The following is a 23787-nucleotide window of genomic DNA, read 5'->3' as shown; positions in this document are numbered from 1 at the left end:
CTACACTCACAACTAAACAACCAACAACAAAACCAACAACAGAACCAAGTACTGCTGCTCCAGGTACCACAACTGAATCCCCAAGTACTACCCTCACAACTAAATTATCAACAACACAACCAACAACAGAACCAAGTACTGCCGCTCCAAGTACCACAACTAACCCTTCAACTTCTAAACTCACAACTAAACAACCAACAACAAAACCAAGTACTGCAGCTCCAAGTACCACAACTGAACCCCCAACTGCTACACTCACAACTAAACAACCAACAACAGAACCAGGTACTGCCACTCCAAGTACCACAACTGAATCCCCAACTACTACACTTACAACTAAACAACCAACAACAAAACCAACAACAGAATCTAGTACTGCCGCTCCAAGTACTACAACTGAACCCCCAATCACTACACTCACAACTACACAACCAACAACAAAACCAACTACTGCTGCTCCAAGTACCACAACTGAAACCCCAACTACTACACTCACAACTAAACATTCAAAAACAGAACCAACAACAAAACCAACTACTGCCGCTCCAAATACCACAACTGAAACCCCAACTACTACACTCAGAACTAAACATTCAAAAACAGAACCAACAACATTAGCAGTTACTAGGGTTAGCACCACATTCACACCTCCAACAAATAAGCTGACAACTGGACGAGTGAAAGCATCAACAGAATTGACTCCTTTAACAACACACACTCCGACAACAGAACACACTTCAAAATCAACTACTGAATTTACAAAACAGTCTACAGCAACCACTAAACCAACAACAGAATCAACTACCACTAACACTGAAGGATCAAGCACCACAAGTGAGTCTACAACCAAATCAACAACTGTAGCATCAACACCAGTAGTAAGCGCTAAATTTGAGTCTATTGAACTGACAACACAGTCTACAGAATCTACGACTACAGTGCCAAGCACGTCAATTAAGTCTACAACTGTATCCACAACTGTACCATCAACACCTGAAGTGGCCACTACTAAAGAATTTACAAAACAGTTTACAACAACCACAAAACCAACCACTAACATTAAAGGCTCAAGCACTACAATTAAGACTACAACCAAATCTACAACTGTAGCATCAACCCCTGTAGTAAACACTGAGCCTACTGAACTGACAACACAGTCCACAGAAACTACATCTATGACTACAGTGCCAAGCATGACAAGCGAGTCTACAACCAAATCTACAACTGTACCATCAGCACAGTCTAAAGAATCTATGACTACGAATACAGTGCAAAGCATGACTGATAAGTCTACAACTGTATCTACAACTGTACCATCAACAACCAAAGAGGCCGCTACAACTGAATTTACAAAACAGTCCACAACAAGCACAAAACCAACAACAGAATCAACTACCACTAACACTAAAGGCTCAAACACCCCAAGTGAGACTACAATTGTAGCATCAACCCCAATAGTAAGTGCTAAATCTGAGTCTACTGAACTGCCAACACAGTCTACAGAATCTACAACTACAGTGCCAAACTTGACTAGTAAGTCTACAACTGTATTCACAACCATACCATCAACAACCGAAGTGGCCACTAATACAGAATTTACAAAACAATCTACTACAACCACAAAACCAACAACAGAATCAACTACCACTTACACTGAAAGCTCAAGCACTACAAGTGAGACTACAACCAGTTCTACAACTGTAGCATCAATGACTTTAGTGGCCACTACTAATAAACTGACAACACAGTCTACAGAACCTACAACTACAGTGCCAAGCATGACAAGTGAGTCTACAACCAAACCTAAAACTGTAGCATCAACAAGCAAAGTGGCCTCTACTACAGAATTTACAAACCAGTCTACAACAAGCACAAAAACAACAACAGAATCAACAACAATTACTTTTACAGGCTCAAGCACCACGAGTGAATTTACAACTGTTGCAACAACCCCAGTAGTAAACACTGAAACTGAGTCTACTGAACTGACAACACAGTCCACAGAAACTACAACTGCTACTACAGTGCCAAGCATGACAAGTGAGACTACAACTAAATTTACAACTGTACCATCAACACCTGTAATGGCCACTACTACTGAACTGACAACACAGTCAACAAAATCTGCAACTACAGTGCCAATCATGCCAAGTGAGTCTACAACTAAATCTACAACTGTAGCATCAACAACCACAATACCAACAACAGAATCAACAACTGTACCACCAACAACCACAAAACCAACAACAGAATTAACAACTGTACCATCAAAAACCAAAAAACCAACAACAGAATCAACTACCATTAACACTAAAGGCTCAAGCACCACGAGTGAGTCTACAACCAAATCTACAACTGTAGCATCAACACCTGAAGTAAACAGTGAAACTGAGTCTACTGAACTGACAACACAGTCTACAGAAACTACAACTGCAGTGCCAAACTTGACTACTAAGTCTACAGCTGTATTCACAACTGTACCATCAACACCCGAAGTGGTCACTACTACAAAATTTACAAAACAATCCACTACAACAAACACAAAACCAACAACAGAATCAACAACTGTACCATCAACAACATCAAAACCAACAACAGTATTAACAACTGTACCATCAATAACCAAAAAACCAACAACAGAATCAACCACCACTAACACTAAAGGCTCAAGCACCACGAGTGAGTCTACAACCAAATCTACAACTTTACCATCAACACCCGAAGTGGCCACTACTACAGAGTTTACAAAACAGTCTACAACAACCACAAAAACAACAACAGAATCAACAACAATAACTTTTAAAGGCTCAAGCACCACGGGTGAATTTACAACTGTTGCAACAACACCAGTAGTAAACACTGAAACTGAGTCTACTGAACTGACAACACAGTCCACAAAAACTACAACTACTACTACAGTGCCAAGCATGACAAGTGAGACTACAACTAAATTTACAACTGTACCATCAACACCTATAATGGCCACTACTACTGAACTGACAACACAGTCAACAAAATCTACAACTACAGTGCCAAGCATGCCAAGTGAGTCTACAATTAAATCTACAACTGTAGCACCAACAACCACAATACCAACAACAGAATCAACAACTGTACCATCAACAACTACAAAACCAACAACAGAATTAAAAACTGTACCATCATTAACCAAAAAACCAACAACAGAATCAACTACCACTAACACTAAAGGCTCAAGCACCACAAGTGAGTCTACAACCAAATCTACAACTCTACCATCAACACCCGAAGTGGACAGTACTACAGAAATTACAAAACAGTCTACAACAACCAAAAAACCAACAACAGAATCGACTACCACTTACACTAAAGGCTCAAGCATGACAAGTGAGACGACAACCAGTTCTACAACTGTAGCATCAACACCTTTAGTTGCCACTACAACTGAACTGACAACACAGTCTACAGAAACAACAACTACAGTGCCAAGCACGTCAATTAAGTCTACAATGTCATTCACAACTATACCATCAACACCCGAAGAGGTCACTTCTACAGAATTTAAAAAACAGTCTACAACAACCACAAAACCTACAACAGAATCAACTACCACTTACACTAAAAGCTCAAGCACTACAAGTGAGACTACAGCCAAATTTACAACTGTGGCATCAACACCTTTAGTGGCCTCTACAACTAAACTGACAACACAGTCTACAGAAACTACAACTACAGTACCAAACTTGAATATTAAGTCTACAACTGTATTCACAACTGTACCATCAACACCCGAAGTGGCCACTACTACAAAATTTACAAAACAATCTACTACAAGCAAAAGACCAACAACAGAATCAACAACTGTACCATCAACAACTACAAAACCAACAACAGAATTAACACCTGTACCATCAATAACCAAAAAACCAACAACAGAATCAACTACCACTAACACTAAAGGCTCAAGCACAACGAGTGAGTCGACAACCAAATCTACAACTCTACCATCAACAACCGAAGTGGCCACTACTACAGAATTTACAAAACAGTCGACAACAACCACAAAAACAACAACAGATTCAACAACAATAACTTTTAAAGGCTCAAGCACCACAGGTGAATTTACAACTGTTGCAACAACCCCAGTAGTAAACACTGAAACTGAGTCTACTGAACTGACAACACAGTCCACAAAAACTGCAACTACTACTACAGTGCCAAGCATGACAAGTGAGACTACAACTAAATTTACAACTGTACCATCAACTCCTGTAATGGCCACTACTACTGAACTGACAACACAGTCAACAAAATCTACAACTACAGTGCCAAGTATGCCAAGTGAGTCTACAACTAAATCTACAACTGTAGCATTAACAACCACAATACCAACAACAGAATCAACAACTGTACCATCAATAACCAAAAAACCAACAACAGAATCAACTACCACTAACACTAAAGGCTCAAGCACTACAAGTGAGTCTACAACCAAATCTACAACTGTAGCATCAACACCTGAAGTAAACAGTGAAACTGAGTCTACTGAACTGACAACACAGTCTACAGAAAGTACAACTGCAGTGCCAAACTTGACTATTAAGTCTACAACTGTATTCACAACTGTACCATCAACACCCGAAGTGGCAACTACTAGAGAATTTACAAAACAGTCTACTACAACAAGCACAAAACCAACAACAGAATTAACAACTGTACCATCAACAACCACAAAACCATTAACAGAATCAACTACCACTAACACTAAAGGCTCAAGCACCACGAGTGAGTCTACAACTAAATCTACAACTGTAGCATTAACAACCACAATACCAACAACAGAATCAACAACTGTACCATCAATAACCAAAAAACCAACAACAGAATCAACTACCACTAACACTAAAGGCTCAAGCACTACAAGTGAGTCTACAACCAAATCTACAACTGTAGCATCAACACCTGAAGTAAACAGTGAAACTGAGTCTACTGAACTGACAACACAGTCTACAGAAAGTACAACTGCAGTGCCAAACTTGACTATTAAGTCTACAACTGTATTCACAACTGTACCATCAACACCCGAAGTGGCAACTACTAGAGAATTTACAAAACAGTCTACTACAACAAGCACAAAACCAACAACAGAATTAACAACTGTACCATCAACAACCACAAAACCATTAACAGAATCAACTACCACTAACACTAAAGGCTCAAGCACCACGAGTGAGTCTACAACCAAATCTACAACTCTACCATCAACACCCGAAGTGGCCAGTACTACAAAATTTACAAAACAGTCTACAACAACCACAAAACCAAAAACAGAATCAATTACCACTTACACTAAAGGCTCAAGCATGACAAGTGAGACCACACCCAATTCTACAACTGCAGCATCAATACCTTTAGTGGTCACTACAACTGAACTGACAACACAGTCTACAGGAACTACAACTACAGTTCCAAGCATGTCAATTAAGTCTACAATGTCATTCGCAACTATACCATCAACACCCGAAGAGTTCACTTCTACAGAATTTACAAAACAGTCTACAACAACCACAAAACCAACAACAGAATCAACTACCACTTACACTAAAGGCTCAAGCATGACAAGTGAGACTACAACAAGTTCTACAACTGTAGCATCAACACCTTTAGTAAACACTACAACTAAACTGACAACACAGTCTACAGAAACTTCAACTACAGTGCCAAGTACGTCAATTAAGTCTACAATGTCATTCACACCTATACCATCAACACCCGAAGAGTTCACTTCTACAGAATTTAAAAAACAGTCTACAACAACCACAAAACCAACAACAGAATCAACTACCACTTACACTAAAAGCTCAAGCACTACAAGTGAGACTACAGCCAAATTTACAACTGTAGCATCAACACCTTTAGTGGACTCTACTACTAAACTGACAACACAGTCTACAGAAACTACAACTAGAGTGCCAAGCATGACAAGTGAGTCTACAACCAAACCTACAACTGTAGCATCAACAACCAAAGTGGCCTCTACTACAGAATTTACAAACCAGTCTACAACAAGCACAAAAACCACAACAGAATCAACAACAATAACTTTTAAAGGTTCAAGCACCACGGGTGAATTTACAACTGTTGCAACAACTCCAGTAGTAAACACTGAAACTGAGTCTACTGAACTGACAACACAGTCCACAAAAACTAAAACTACTACTACAGTGCCAAGCATGACAAGTGAGACTACAACTAAATTTACAACTGTACCATCAAGACCTGTAATGGCCACTACTACTGAACTGACAACACAGTCAACAAAATCTACAACTACAGTGCCAAGCATGCCAAGTGAGTCTACAACTAAATCTACAATTGTAGCATCAACAACCACAATACCAACAACAGAATCAACAACTGTACCATCAACAACCACAAAACCAACAACAGAATCAACTACCACTAACACTAAAGGCTCAAACACCACGAGTGAGTCTACAGCCAAATCTACAACTGTAGGATCAACACCTGAAGTAAACAGTGAAACTGAGTCTACTGAACTGACAACACAGTCTACAGAAACTACAACTGCAGTGCCAAACCTGACTATTAAGTCTACAACTGTATTCACAACTCTACCATCAACACCCGAAGTGGCCACTACTACAAAATTTACACAACAATCTACTACAACAAGCACAAAACCAACAACAGAATCAACAACTGTACCATCAACAACCACAAAACCAACAACAGAATTAACAACTGTACCATCAATGACCAAAAAACCAACAACAGAATCAACTACCACTAACACTAAAGGCTCAAGCACCACGAGTGAGTCTACAACCAGATCTACAACTCTACCATCAACACCCGAAGTGGCCACTACTACAGAATTTACAAAACAGTCTACAACAACCACAAAAACAACAACAGATTCAACAACAATAACTTTTACAGGCTCAAGCACCACGGGTGAATTTACAACTGTTGCAAAAACCCCAGTAGTAAACACTGAAACTGAGTCTACTGAACTGACAACACAGTCCACAAAAACTACAACTACTACTACAGTGCCAAGCATGACAAGTGAGACTACAACTAAATTTACAACTGTACCATCAACACCTGTAATGGCCACTACTACTGAACTGACAACACAGTCAACAAAATCTACAACTACAGTGCCAAGCATGCCAAGTGAGTCTACAATTAAATCTACAACTGTAGCATCAACAACCACAATACCAACAACAGAATCAACAACTGTACCATCAATAACCAAAAAACCAACAACAGAATCAACTACCACTAACACTAAAGGCTCAAGCACTACAAGTGAGTCTACAACCAAATCTACAACTGTAGCATCAACACCTGAAGTAAACAGTGAAACTGAGTCTACTGAACTGACAACACAGTCTACAGAAACTACAACTGCAGTGCCAAACTTGACTATTAAGTCTACAACTGTATTCACAACTGTACCATCAACACCCAAAGTGGCAACTACTAGAGAATTTACAAAACAGTCTACTACAACAAGCACAAAACCAACAACAGAATTAACAACTGTACCATCAACAACCACAAAACCATTAACAGAATCAACTACCACTAACACTAAAGGCTCAAGCACCACGAGTGAGTCTACAACCAAATCTACAACTCTATCATCAACACCTGAAGTGGCCAGTACTACAAAATTTACAAAACAGTCTACAAAAAACACAAAACCAACAACAGAATCAACTACCACTTACACTAAAGTCTCAAGCATGACAAGTGAGACTACAACCAGTTCTACAACTGCAGCATCAACACCTTTAGTGGTCACTACAACTGAACTGACAACACAGTCTACAGGAACTACAACTACAGTGCCAAGCACGTCAATTAAGTCTACAATGTCATTCGCAACTATACCATCAACACCCGAAGAGTTCACTTCTACAGAATTTACAAAAAAGTCTACAACAACCACAAAACCAACAACAGAATCAACTACCACTTACACTAAAGGCTCAAGCATGACAAGTGAGACTACAGCCAAATTTACAACTGTGGCATCAACACCTTTAGTGGCCACTACTACTAAACTGACAACACAGTCTACAGAAACTACAACTACAGTGCCAAGCATGACAAGTGAGTCTACAACCAAACCTACAACTGTAGCATCAACAACCAAAGTGGCCTCTACTACAGAATTTACAAACCAGTCTACAACAAGCACAAAAATAAAAACAGAATTAACAACAATAACTTTCAAAGGTTCAAGCACCACGGGTGAATTTACAACTGTTGCAACAACTCCAGTAGTAAACACTGAAACTGAGTCTACTGAACTGACAACACAGTCCACAAAAACTACAACTGCTACTACAGTGCCAAGCATGCCAAGTGAGTCTACAACTAAATCTACAACTGTAGCATCAACAACCACAATACCAACAACAGAATCAACAACTGTACCATCAACAACCACAAAACCAACAACAGAATTAACAACTGTACCATCAATAACAAAAAAACCAACAACAGAATCAACTACCATTAACACTAAAGGCTCAAGCACCACGAGTGTGTCTACAACTAAATCTACAACTCTACCATCAACACCCGAAGTGGCCACTACTACAGAATTTACAAACCAGTCTACAACAACCACAAAAACAACAACAGAATCAACAACAATAACTTTTAAAGGTTCAAGCACCACAGGTGAATTTACAACTGTTGCAACAACCCCAGTAGTAAACACTGAAACTGAGTCTACTGAACTGACAACACAGTCCACAGAAACTACAACTACAGTGCCAAGCATGCCAAGTGAGTCTACAACTAAATCTACAACTGTAGCATCAACAACCACAATACCAACAACAGACTCAACAACTGTACCATCAATAATCAAAAAACCAACAACAGGATCAACTACCACTAACACTAAAGGCTCAAACACCACGAGTGAATTTACAACTGTTGCAATAACCCCAGTAGTAAACACTGAAACTGAGTCTACTGAACTGACAACACAGTCCACAGAAACTACAACTACTACTACAGTGCCAAGCATGACAAGTGAGATTTCAACCAAATCTACAACTGTTGCATCAACACCTGTAGTGGCCTCTACTACTAAACTGACAACACAGTCTTCAGAAACTACAACTACAGTGCCAAGCACGTCAATTAGATCTACAACGTCATTCACAACTATACCATCAACACCCGAAGTGGCCACTACTACAGAATTTACAAAACAGTCTACAACAACCACAAAACCAACAGCCACATCAACTACCACTAACACTAAAGGCTCAAGCACTACAAGTGAGACTACAGCCAAATTTACAACTGTAGCATCAACACCAGTAGTAAGCGCTAAATCTGAGTCTACTGAACTGACAACACCGTCTTCAGAATCTACAACTATAGTGCCAAGCATGACAAGTAAATCTACAACCGAATCTACAACTGTACCATCAACACTCAAATTGGCAGCTGCTACAGAATTTACAAAACAGTCTACAACAACCACAAAACCAACAAAAGAATCAACTACCACTAATACTAAAGGCTCAAGCACCACAAGTGAGTCTACAACCGAATCTACAACTGTAGCATCAACACCAGTAGTGGTCGCTACTACAGAATTTACAAAACAGTCTACAACAACCACAATGTTCTCATCAGAACTGACCAGCACATCAACTTTCTCACATGGTCCTCTAACAACTTTATCCTACAAAACTACAACTTTACCTTCTTCAACTACATCAACACTGACCCAAACTAATGAATTTACCTCTCAGCTTGTAACAACAGGATACAACACCAGCGCATCTACGACTGTTTCTCCAATGACTACAAGAACATTGTACTTCTCGTCTACCACTCCTCCGTTTTCAACGTATGTTCATTCCTGACACGACTAAAGAAAATATCCCTTTTTAGGAGTTGTTAGTAAAATTGGCTGCTGTTTTCTTTTGCTAGATCTGGATCAGCTGTGGTTCAGACCAGACTGGTGTTCAACACTTCATCTCCCATTCCCAGTGAAAGTCTGGTCAGCAATGCTACCACAACACTGCTGAAGTCTGCTCAACCAAACCTCCCTGATACTGTAAACGTCCTGAACTTCTCGTATAAGGGTGAGTTTTTCTTGATTTTTTTAAACAATAAGCTACAAACATCCATAAAGTTTGAAGGTTGAGAAGCCTGAAGTGCATTTGATTTATTCCACAGAACTTTCAGACTCCTCATACGCAGTCGTCTTCACCTTCAACATCAGTGAGATCAGGATTTCAGAAAATAATAAACTAAAGGATCAAACCTACAAACAAGTTCAGAGCACCATAAACACGGCGGTGAGCGAACATGCATCACTACACAATCACTTCTTTATTTTGTTGTTTTAGGCCGAATTTGGTTATATACTCCAGTGACCTCTGCACTATACCTTTGACAGTGGAATCTGGGCTAACATAGACCCTCTTCCACACATGTAGATCTGCTGACTACATCTTACCTGGTTTTTACTCCTTCAGACGTGACAAATCGTGTCTGTGTAGGTGCCCTTGTGGGTTGGCATGGTAAGACGACGGACTGGGGATAGTCCGGCCTGGTCAGCAGCACCGTCAGAGGCAAAGGGGTTCTGTCCCCTGCCTCCCTGAGGGAAATGGGCGTGTTGGAGGGAAAGCAGGTGGCTGGTCCTTAGCCCTGGGGTAATCAGTGAATCAGGACTGAAGGGCATTATAAAACTCATGACTGGAGCCACGAGCATCACGAAAAATATCATGTTAAATAAACTTTTTTGTTCTTGCTTTCAGCTGAACACGATTCTGAATAAACCTGGAGCAGAACAATTTGAACCCAAGACCTCAGAATTCAAGTAAGTATTAGCAACATGGATGAAGGTTATATCAAAAATAAATCTCTGTTTCTTATGAGGTAACGTCAAGTTCAACTAATGTTCATTTCTTCTTTATCCAAACAGGAGCTCAGGAGATAAAACTGATGGTTTGATGGAATACAGTTTCCAGGATGGAGATAAAAAACAACCAATCAGCTTCCTCAATGAAATTAAGACAGTGTATGTAACATTTCCTACATAAATAACTGATAAGATTTATTTACTCTAAAACTTTATTAAAATAATCTTAATGCTTTATCTCCTCAGATCTGGTTCAGCTGAGGTTCAGTCCACGCTGGTGTTCGTTTCCTCTCCAGTTCCCAGTGAGAGTTTGGTCAAAGCTGCTATCACGACTCTCCAGGACTCTCGACGCACCAGCCTCCCTGATTCTGTAAAACTACAGAACTACACCTATGAAAGTACGTTTTATTGTTTATTTATATTTTTATTCATGGCTGCAACAGTTTAAATAAGTAAACCAACACCAGAGAGTCTAAAGATTCATTAGAGCTACTAAACCATTGAAATGATTCCACAGAACTTTCAGACACCTCCTATGCAGTTCACTTCAAATTCAACATCAGTAACATCAGCATGCCAGAGAAACCTGAATACAGGAACGAAACCTACAAGCAAGTGCAGAGCACCATCGACACGGCGGTGAGTGAACACCACCCCCAGCATCACTGAATAATCACTCGTTTTTGTTGTGGAAAAGAGAGATTAGCATTTAATTATTTATTTGTATAATTAATAGCTAAAATTACGAGGCACCACTGGCATTTTTAAGGAAAATTACAAGGAAAACCTAATTCATAACATATCAGTCACTTTCTGTTGGAGTAAGTACGTAAAGTCGAGTATTCTTCCACCCAGGTAATCAAACTCACAAGCCCTAAATTTTGAATTGTTATAATGTTTATTAAACTAACAAAAACATAACACATACAATGAGAGTTAATAAGTAAATTGCATAACTGAGTGGTAATGATAGAAGTATAAATCTGTAGGTGAACAATTACTTGAAAATAACATGATTATCTTTAGTAGATTGAATGGTGGGTAGAACCAGGAGGTTTAGAGCCTGATTGAAGTGTATGCTACTGATTAATAGTGGAAGCGAATGTAGAGACCAACACTTCACTGCGAGCATATGATAGCGTGTACCTGTCGGTTTGATGAAGGAAGACTCTGCAGGAAGCGGCCTGTAGTTGAATCACCTCACGTCTATTGGTCTTTCTCTCGGGCCCTTGTTCATCTGAGAAGTGGGCTTTCCATGCCGCAAGACTCACTCAGGTGGCGTAATCCATTTCAGATTACACCACAGAGTGCCCTACCACTGTAGTAGTAGTAGAACTTTATTGTCACTATAAATTGCAATATGTACAATTACAGCGAAATTAGCCATCAACCTGTCCAGAACATTCAATGACAAGGGAGAGACCCGACAGGAAGACAGGATAAGAAAACAAGAAATAATGAACACATAGGGAAAGTAGGAGATAAAAAAAAACTAGCAACCAGATTGTGTTCCCTTAAGGAGCACACTATGGTAACACGAAAAAAAAACCCTTACAGCACACAAGCACATATAAACATAACATAACATAGTCACACAACCAGCCACGGGTTAGGGATTTGGGGGTGTGAAAAAGTAACCACTACGGGAGGCAGCCATCCGGCGTTTCGCAGCTATACCAGCGCGGTTAGGAGAGTTCTGTCAGCAAGAAAAAAATCTGTACAAAGTTCGCGATAACATGGCTGTTTACAGTTCTTACTGCCCAGAATGAAAACAGTCATTGGAGGCAGGGTAGGTATGTAGCAACAAGTCCTCTGGAGGAATTTCCTTATCAGCGAGGCCGTTGCTGATAACAGGGGAGCCAAGAGCAGAAATGACTTTTCTTTTGTCTGAGCACTATAAAATTTTAACACGAACTCTCAGAATTAATGCGTCTCTGGTTCACCTCATTTCGCAAAGCCGTAAGTTTCTCCAAGATTAAATCCATATTGCGATTAATAATCCCAGTCTGAGTTCCAACGGCTTTGCCCACCATATCAATCAAATTGGGCAGTTTCTGGGGACCTTTGACAACTGACCCAACTCTTTTAATTTCCCGATACAGCAGGGCGAAGCCTAATCCAATCAGCAAAAACCCCACAATCAAAGTTCCGAATAGATAAACATCCTCTACGTCCTCCAACGAAAGAGGTGCCAGGCACCAGACCCTCCACTTCCCCCACGAGTCCATTGCGTATCCTGCCATCTGCGTTCCGTCGGGGCATGTGGGTTCCCCCGAGCCCGAACTTCTCGATGAGAAGATGGTGTCAATAGCATTCAGAGACCATTTAACCAATTCCATAATTTGTTCTTTGAGGAGCAGTGCTAGGAAAATCTCTGTAGAGCAGAGTAGACGAGACAAGACGATACAGGAGAAGCCAAGCAGGGAAGATAAGGGAGGAGGAGGGAAAAGTGCGTCCGTCTTTTCACTCCTCCTGTAGAGTGGCCGAACTCTGAGGTGCTTATGGTAAGCTTTACCGAGGTGTCATCGGAGAACCTCAAAAAAGAATTGGCCGCCAGAGATCCATCAACATTCCTTGAGCTCTTCTACAATCTAGCCATTTATTTAGACAACCGTCACCAGGATGCCAAGAGAGCTGCTGGTCGAGGGTTTCCTGGCAGGCAAGATCTAGAGTCTAGTTGCTCCAGACTGCTCACCCTAGCATTTCTGCCAGTCTGGCCAAGTCGATGTAAATGCTATAGTCCAAATTAATGATTACTAAATAATAATCACTGTGTTTAGTGTTCTGATCACTTTAGTGTTCAGTGTTATGATCTATAAGAATCAAAATTCTCTCTTTGTTCCTGCATTTAGCTGAACAAACTCCTGAATGAACCTGGTGCAGAAACATTTGAATCCAAGACGTCCAACCTCACGTGAGTTCAGAATGAACCTTTACACCTTCTAAAATCTGTTTTTGTGATTCTGTAAAAACTGTTTTTCTAATTTTATTCATTATTTAACAGGAGCTCAGGAGATAAAATCGATGGTTCGATTCAATCCAGTTTTAAGGATGGAGATAAAAAACAACCAATCAGCTTCCTCAATGAAATTAAGACAGTGTATGTAACATTTCCTACATAAATAACTGATAAGATTTATTGACTCTAAGACTTTATTAAAATAATCTTAATGCTTTATCTCCTCAGATCTGGTTCAGCTGAGGTTCAGTCCACGCTGGTGTTCGTTTCCTCTCCAGTTCCCAGTGAGAGTTTGGTCAAAGCTGCTATCACGACTCTCCAGGACTCTCGACGCACCAGCCTCCCTGATTCTGTAAAACTACAGAACTACACCTATGAAAGTACGTTTTATTGTTTATTTATATTTTTATTCATGGCTGCAACAGTTTAAATAAGTAAACCAACACCAGAGAGTCTAAAGATTCATTAGAGCTACTAAACCATTGAAATGATTCCACAGAACTTTCAGACACCTCCTATGCAGTTCACTTCAAATTCAACATCAGTAACATCAGCATGCCAGAGAAACCTGAATACAGGAACGAAACCTACAAGCAAGTGCAGAGCACCATCGACACGGCGGTGAGTGAACACCACCCCCAGCATCACTGAATAATCACTCGTTTTTGTTGTGGAAAAGAGAGATTAGCATTTAATTATTTATTTGTATAATTAATAGCTAAAATTACGAGGCACCACTGGCATTTTTAAGGAAAATTACAAGGAAAACCTAATTCATAACATATCAGTCACTTTCTGTTGGAGTAAGTACGTAAAGTCGAGTATTCTTCCACCCAGGTAATCAAACTCACAAGCCCTAAATTTTGAATTGTTATAATGTTTATTAAACTAACAAAAACATAACACATACAATGAGAGTTAATAAGTAAATGGCATAACTGAGTGGTAATGATAGAAGTATAAATCTGTAGGTGAACAATTACTTGAAAATAACATGATTATCTTTAGTGGATTGAATGGTGGGTAGAACCAGGAGGTTTAGAGCCTGATTGAAGTGTATGCTACTGATTAATAGTGGAAGCGAATAAAAAGATGTAGAGACCAACACTTCACTGCGAGCATATGATAGCGTGTACCTGTCGGTTTGATGAAGGAGGACTCTGCAGGAAGCGGCCTGTAGTTGAATCACCTCACGTCTATTGGTCTTTCTCTCGGGCCCTTGTTCATCTGAGAAGTGGGCTTTCCATGCCGCAAGACTCACTCAGGTGGCGTAATCCATTTCAGATTACACCACAGAGTGCCCTACCACTGTAGTAGTAGTAGAACTTTATTGTCACTATAAATTGCAGCTTGTACAATTACAGCGAAATTAGCCATCAACCTGTCCAGAACATTCAATGACAAGGGAGAGACCCGACAGGAAGACAGGATAAGAAAACAAGAAATAATGAACACATAGGGAAAGTAGGAGATAAAAAAAACTAGCAACCAGATTGTGTTCCCTTAAGGAGCACACTATGGTAACACGAAAAAAAAAAAAAACCCTTACAGCACACAAGCACATATAAACATAACATAACATAGTCACACAACCAGCCACGGGTTAGGGATTTGGGGGTGTGAAAAAGTAACCACTACGGGAGGCAGCCATCCGGCGTTTCGCAGCTATACCAACGCGCGCTACGGACCCATCCTACCATAGTGGTGGAATGAAGCTGAGAGTGGAGACGTTGGTTGGGGTTAGGAGAGTTCTGTCAGCAAGAAAAAAATCTGTACAAAGTTCGCGATAACATGGCTGTTTACAGTTCTTACTGCCCAGAATGAAAACAGTCATTGGAGGCAGGGTAGGTACGTAGCAACAAGTCCTCTGGAGGAATTTCCTTATCAGCGAGGCCGTTGCTGATAACAGGGGAGCCAAGAGCAGAAATGACTTTTCTTTTGTCTGAGCACTATAAAATTTTAACACGAACTCTCAGAATTAATGCGTCTCTGGTTCACCTCATTTCGCAAAGCTGTAAGTTTCTCCAAGATGAAATCCATATTGCGATTAATAATCCCAGTCTGAGTTCCAACGGCTTTGCCCACCATATCAATCAAATTGGGCAGTTTCTGGGGACCTTTGACAACTGACCCAACTCTTTTAATTTCCCGATACAGCAGGGCGAAGCCTAATCCAATCAGCAAAAACCCCACAATCAAAGTTCCGAATAGATAAACATCCTCTACGTCCTCCAACGAAAGAGGTGCCAGGCACCCGACCCTCCACTTCCCCCACGAGTCCATCGCGTATCCTGCCATCTGCGTTCCGTCGGGGCATGTGGGTTCCCCCGAACCCAAACTTCTCGATGAGAAGATGGTGTCAATAGCATTCAGAGACCATTTAACCAATTCCATAATTTGTTATTTGAAGAGCAGTGCTAGGAAAATCTCTGTAGAGCAGAGTAGACGAGACAAGACGATACAGGAGAAGCCAAGCAGGGAAGATAAGGGAGGAGGAGGGAAAAGTGCGTCCGTCTTTTCACTCCTCCTGTAGAGTGGCCGAACTCTGAGGTGCTTATGGTAAGCTTTACCGAGGTGTCATCGGAGAACCTCAAAAAAGAATTGGCCACCAGAGATCCATCAACATTCCTTGAGCTCTTCTACAATCTAGCCATTTATTTAGACAACCGTCACCAGGATGCCAAGAGAGCTGCTGGTCGAGGGTTTCCTGGCAGGCAAGATCTAGAGTCTAGTTGCTCCAGACTGCTCACCCTAGCATTTCTGCCAGTCTGGCCAAGTCGATGTAAATGCTATAGTCCAAATTAATGATTACTAAATAATAATCACTGTGTTTAGTGTTCTGATCACTTTAGTGTTCAGTGTTATGATCTATAAGAATCAAAATTCTCTCTTTGTTCCTGCATTTAGCTGAACAAACTCCTGAATGAACCTGGTGCAGAAACATTTGAATCCAAGACGTCCAACCTCACGTGAGTTCAGCCTGAACCTTTACACCTTCTAAAATCTGTTTTTGTGATTCTGTAAAAACTGTTTTTCTAATTTTATTCATTATTTAACAGGAGCTCAGGAGATAAAATCGATGGTTCGATTCAATCCAGTTTTAAGGATGGAGATAAAAAACAACCAATCAGCTTCCTCAATGAAATTAAGACAGTGTATGTAACATTTCCTACATAAATAACTGATAAGATTTATTGACTCTAAGACTTTATTAAAATAATCTTAATGCTTTATCTCCTCAGATCTGGTTCAGCTGAGGTTCAGTCCACGCTGGTGTTCGTTTCCTCTCCAGTTCCAAGTGAGAGTTTGGTCAAAGCTGCTATCACGACTCTCCAGGACTCTCGACGCACCAGCCTCCCTGATTCTGTAAAACTACAGAACTACACCTATGAAAGTACGTTTTATTGTTTATTTATATTTTTATTCATGGCTGCAACAGTTTAAATAAGTAAACCAACACCAGAGAGTCTAAAGATTCATTAGAGCTACTAAACCATTGAAATGATTCCACAGAACTTTCAGACACCTCCTATGCAGTTCACTTCAAATTCAACATCAGTAAAATCAGCATGCCAGAGAAACCTGAATACAGGAACGAAACCTACAAGCAAGTGCAGAGCACCATCGACACGGCGGTGAGTGAACACCACCCCCAGCATCACTGAATAATCATTATAATCACTTATAATCATTATAATCACTTATAAGTTTCAAATATTCATGGAGTAAAACTTGCTGTTATGATCTATAAGAACCAAAATTCTCTCTTTGTTCCTGCATTTAGCTGAACAAACTTCTGAATGAACCTGGTGCACAATTATTTGAATCCAAGAAGTTCAACTTCACGTGAGTTCAAACTGAACCTTTACACCTTCTAAAATCTGTTTTTGTGATTCTGTACAGCAGTTAAAACATTTTAGTTCATTATGTAATTTTATTCATTATTTAACAGGAGTAAAAAAGATCAAGTTGATGGTTCGACTGAGTACAGTTTTCAGGATGGAGATACCAAGAAACCAATCAGCTTCCTGGACAAAGTCAAAACAGTGTATGTAATATTTTACACATTTACTCGAGATCATAATAATATAATCACCAACATTTTGATTTAAAAATAATGTCTGTGTTGGTCTGTTTCTCTAGATCTGGTTCAGCTGTGGTTCAGACCAGGCTGGTATTCAATTCTTCATCTCCAGTTCCCAGAGAGAGTTTGGTCAACACCGCTATGGCAGCTCTGCTGAACCCTCAACGCAAATCCCTTCCTGATTCTGTAAATGTGCAGGGCCACACCTACAAGAGTAAGTTTATTTTCCTAATTTTCCTAAACACCAAAAGCTACAAAACTATAAAAACAAAAATCCAAAAATCACAAAGTAAAGTTTTCTTAGGTACAATGAAAAACATTCAATTTGTCCTACAGAACTTTCAGACACGTCCTATGAAGTCGTCCTCACATTAAAGATCAGTAACATTAACATGCCAGAGAACACTACGCTCAGGAACGAAACCTACAACCAAATACAGAACATCACCAACACGGTGGTGAGTAACCAAGACCAGCATAGAGGAACTGATTCCTCTCACCTGAGCAGAAGTTTTAATTACCTGATATCCTGAGTACATGTGCTCCTCATAAACTCTAGAATAAATATCACATCCATGATTTGACTTCTCCTGGAGTATTTGAGGGTACAACACTGCATCATCTCTCTAATCTAAGCTGATTTTTTATCTTCTTCTCTCAGCTGAACACGATTCTGAATGAACCTGGTGCAGAACCATTTGAACAGAAGAACTCGAACTTCACGTAAGTTCAGCTGCTTATATCATCAATAGATTTAGCTTTCTGATAGTAAAGTCATTTGCTCTTTACTTCTTTCCACAGGAGCAAAGGAGATAAAATTGATTCCAAAATGGAATACAGTTTCAAGGATGGAGATACCAAAAAACCAACCGGCTTCCTCAACAAAGTCAAGACAGTGTATGTAGCATCTTCTCCATCTTTATGTCATAAGGATAAATAAATGTAATGTAAATATCTGAATAAAAATGATTAACATATGATTGGTTCCTCTAGACCTGGTTCAGCTGAGCTCCGCATTAGACTGAACTTCACCACTTCTCATGTTCCCAGTGAGAAAGTGGTTCTTAGTGCTATTAAATTCATGCTGAGCAATCGACTCCGGGCTGAGAGCGAAGTCAAAGTGCTAAACTACACCTACACCAGTGAGTGGTCTAAACTAATCCCACACCACATGAACTCGTCTTCATTATAACAGCAAAACCTTCATGATTTCATTTCTTTTTATTTGATGTGTTTCTCAGAACTTTCAGACACGTCCTATTCTATCATCTTCAAATTTAATATCAGTAATTTAGACGTTTCAGAATCTCAAGAACTCAGAGACGAAACCTACAGCTTAGTGCAGGACACCATTAACAAGTTTGTAAGTTCACATTTCAAAACTCCAAACTCTGATTTTAAATTCTATTTAATATTTAGGAAAAGTGTTTGAGTAATAATTTATCATGAACTTTTAATGAAATAATCAATTCTCTTTTCCTCAGCTTGACAAGATTATGGCTAATCCAGATAGTTCCCTCTTCAGTCCAAACACAAGCAACATCACGTATGTTACCAAACCATTTTTTCAACTCATTCAAAACTAACATTTCTTTGGCTCATAACATCAAAATAAACTTTTCCTGATTCGGAAATCAAATCTTCTGATTTACAGGAGCGTATTTAACCAGATTACTGGGGAACTGCTTTACACTGTTAATGAGAAAGACAACAAGCTATCAGTATTCGAGAGTTTGATCTCAAAAGGAGGTACCACCATTTAAAAACTTCACGTTATATTATTCATTTTTACCATTTTTCTTTTTTACTATTTATTACTGTTAAATCTTAAACTTGATAAAAAATACATCAAATATCTTTCTAGATTTGGCAACGACTCCCATGACAATAACAACTCAGAAGACAACTAAACCTCCTTATGTGTAAGTATCTGTAACACCAACAGCAAATCAAGAGTTCAGACCGTCTTTATCATTGGAGCTGTCTGTCATCGAGCATAACTGTATGCAGACCAGATCCCCTGTGGCGCCCCCTACATATGGGAGCAGCCAGAAAGAAAAAAACACCTAAACATGATCTAAATCTCTCATTCTTCATGTATTGTTAAATAACCACATTTTATTTCTCTGCTGTTTCAGGCGGGGGATGGTACTGATTTATATCCGCCTAGTTTTTAGGAACGTGTCCAAAATGCCCAGTGAAGCTGATATTATCAAAGCGGCCCAAAATCTGCTGGACGCAAGTGTCAGAACAGTGCGAGATGTCGAAACCCAAAAACTAAATAATCCTGTCAGCATCCACAATGTCACCTATCAGAGTGAGTCTCCTCCATTACTAATGTTTTTATTTGTAAATGAAAGTGATGTATTATCACTGATATAAATAAACATTACGATATGATTTTAATAATTTACTATTATAAATAATCACACTTCACTTTTTATGATCTCATTTTATTTCTTATTTTAGAAATAGACACCAATTCCTACAATATCAGCTTTGGATTTAAAATCAGCGAGGTAAACATTTCTCAGAACGTTGAACTGAGGAACGAAACATACGTGTTAATCCAGGATACGATCAACAGCTTGGTAAGTGGGATCAGTTTTACCGTCTGATTTTAACTGATAAAAACCTCAATCATTTCTGCACTGCATTTGTTTTAAATGTACTAACGTGATCACTATACTCACCTTCAGCTCAACAAAATCCTCAATTCACCAAATGCCCCACCGTTTATCTTCCCAAACGCCAAGTTCTCGTAAGTAATAACTGAAAACCTCCTACATTTGATTTATTTAAACCCAAATAATGACGGTGCCGCCATGAGAAATGGAAAAGGCCGTTAAAACCCCACGGAAATTTGATTGTATTTAAAACATTATCGTTATTTTATAAGCATCATTCAGTTTTTTTATTCCTTCCAGAGGGAACACGACTGCAATCGAGGCTAATGTAGTGTATGAATATAAGGAAGGAGATATCAAGTCACCAAGTCCTTTTTTTAATGAAATACTCCAAGTCAGCGGATTGTCAAACGGTACAACCACAGAAGTGTTTCCTTCATGGGCTCTGGCCATCATCATCCCCTGCGCTATAGCCATCATTCTATTACCATTATGGATTCTACTCTGTGTAAGTATCAGCACCAAGATTTCACACCTTCACAGTAAATCTCCAGGCTGCAGATCAGGAATAAATATAGTTTATTTTCATCAATATCATAAAGTATCATTAATATCATTAGAACTAAACAGGATCTTTTTTATTTGATTTATTGCAGTGTCTGCTGTGCGGCTGTTGTGCTGGGTTACGGAGACGCTATAGAAGAAGACAGTCCTACAATGTCCAATACACCACACGGAATGGACTCTTTTAAAAACAGACCAAGAGATCTGAATATATGATACTAAGATATGACTAAATCACTAACTAACTCTAATTGATTACATTATTAAGTAATTTTAAGGTTACATTTAATTTCTATATCATAACCAGTGAATTTCTTCAATCTATAATGTTTGCTTTCTTTTACCTGTAACTATATTAAATATATATTTTTCTAAACTGAAAATAACTTTAATGTGCAATGTCAATAATGTGTAAAATTCACTTCTAATATATATTAATTTATTTGTTTAAATTATTCTTTTTTTCCTTAAAATTAAATAAATATATTTGCTTAAAGTTATTTTTCTCTATGAAGTCTAGAATAATAATAAATGCATTAAATAAGAATAAATGTTTTCTCATTTTTATTGTCTTTGACCTCTGCAAAACACAGAAATTCATTTGACTATTTTTTTTTGCTTCAATGCAAACAGTACAGTACAGGACTACAGTGACCTTCTGTAAGATACAGGGTGTGTTCGAAAACCTAGTGAGCTGCCTTGCTGTCTTACTGTCTACATAGGCAGCTGCCTCAGTAGAGAGGATTGTAATAAGTCAGTGACTTATAAGTCAGGTTATTCGAACGCACTACTTAGACAGAGATTCCGATGGGTTTCGGGTTTCGTGTTTAGCATTTAGCATCTTGCCATTAAAACCAATGGATTGAGGTAGCACAGCATGCTAACATTAAAATAACCTCACTTCATGTACCGATAACGGTTAAATTTCCTGACAAGCCCGAACTTGCAAATAAAAACACTCGGTACAAGTTTATACAAGTTAAAAATCAGTAATATTTTATTTACGTTTGATAATAACTCCATTTGTTTCTCCGCCCCTTCAGCCATGTTTTTTTTTCTGTGAGAGTAGAGCAGCCGACTCGCAGTGCATTCTGGGATTGCCTTGGTCACTAAGGCAGGGTCGGACGCTCACTCGTTCTTGAGCCAAAATAACATTGAAATAATAAGATGCCTCAGAAGTGCGGATTTTAAGACATCTAGGATTTCGAACAGCCTCCTTCTCGGGAGCGCAGCACAGGATGACGTAAAATGCTGCCTATGTAGAGAGCACACTAGCTTTTCGAACACACCCACAGTATATATTTACAACAGTATCTTGTATGTATAAAAATATGAGGTTGTGAGATGATTTCATAGATGTGGTGTCATATGTGGGACAGCCGTTATTTTGAAATCTAAAATTACCTTCACAATCAGCTAGAAACACCCTAGCAACCACCTGCAATACCACAGAAACTACAGATCAACACATTAAAAAGGAACCAAGTCTGGAATGCAGGCAGGCCAGTCTGGCATGGTGTTGTCTTGCTAAAATAATCATGAATAGAACCTTATTGTGATGATAACATAATGTATGTCTTTCTAAAATCCAGGATACGCCTCTGCATCAGTGGTACCTTCACAAGTACACTGATCAGTCATAACATTAAAACCACCTCCTTGTTTCTACGCTCACTGTCCATTTTATCAGCTCCACTTACCATATAGAAGCACTTTGTAGTTCCACAATTACTGACTGTAGTCCATCTGTTTCTCTGCATGCTTTGTTACCCCCTTTCATGCTGTTCTTCAATGGTCAGGACCCCCACAGGACCACCGCAGAGCAGGTATTATTTAGGTGGTGGATGATTCTCAGCACTGCAGTGACACTGACATGGTGGTGGTGTGTTAGTGTGTGTTGTGCTGGTATGAGTGGATCAGACACAGCAGCGCTGCTGGAGTTTTTAAACACCGTGTCCACTCACTGTCCACTCTATTAGACACTCCTACCTAGTTGGTCCACCTTGTAGATGTAAAGTCAGAGACGATCGCTCATCTATTGCTGCTGTTTGAGTCGGTCATCTTCTAGACCTTCATCAGTGGTCACAGGACGCTGCCCACGGGGCGCTGTTGGCTGGATATTTTTGGTTGGTGGGCTATTCTCCGGCTATAGTCCAGCAGTGACAGTGAGGTGTTTTAAAACTCCAGCAGCGCTGCTGTGTCTGATTCACTCATACCAGCACAACACACACTAACACACCACCACCATGTCAGTGTCACTGCAGTGCTGAGAATCATCCACCACCTAAATAATACCTGCTCTGCGGTGGTCCTGTGGGGGTCCTGACCATTGAAGAACAGCATGAAAGGGGGTAACAAAGCATGTAGAGAAACAGATGGACTACATTCAGTAATTGTAGAACTACAGAGTGCTTCTATGTGGTAAGTGGAGCTGATAACATGGACAGTGAGTGTAGAAACAAGGAGGTGGTTTTAATCTTATGGCTGATCGGTGTGTCATGTTTTTCTTTTCCTTTTCACTCTGATCCTCTTGTAAAAGTGGTTTCTTGGCTGCTAACCTTCTGAAAAGACCATTCCAGATCAAGCTTGTTTGAACTTCTTTGGGTCATCTTGGCTTCCTGATGAAGCTGCCAGA

General features: G+C 39.6%; 1 protein-coding gene across 1 annotated transcript; it reads left to right on the top strand.

Annotated features, from left to right (window-relative positions):
• The first annotated feature begins 1778 nt into the window (after window positions 1-1778).
• Window positions 1779-20726, top strand: LOC134314691 (serine-rich adhesin for platelets-like). Its single transcript, XM_062995382.1, is given in 24 exon segments — window positions 1779-2040; window positions 4420-4551; window positions 4726-4963; window positions 9982-10136; window positions 10231-10352; window positions 10815-10876; window positions 10982-11316; window positions 11436-11557; window positions 13771-13832; window positions 13923-14257; window positions 14377-14498; window positions 16785-16846; window positions 16937-17271; window positions 17391-17512; window positions 17662-17723; window positions 18021-18175; window positions 18298-18419; window positions 18623-18684; window positions 18763-18858; window positions 18955-19103; window positions 19203-19320; window positions 20100-20278; window positions 20431-20552; window positions 20661-20726. Coding segments are annotated over 24 exon segments (3597 nt in total).
• Window positions 20727-23787: the final 3061 nt, after the last annotated feature.

Source organism: Trichomycterus rosablanca, chromosome 5 (genome assembly GCF_030014385.1).
Source record: "Trichomycterus rosablanca isolate fTriRos1 chromosome 5, fTriRos1.hap1, whole genome shotgun sequence".
Lineage (NCBI taxonomy): Eukaryota > Metazoa > Chordata > Actinopteri > Siluriformes > Trichomycteridae > Trichomycterus > Trichomycterus rosablanca.
Note: the sequence above shows the minus strand (reverse complement) of the source record. Positions and strands in the feature narration are given on the sequence as shown.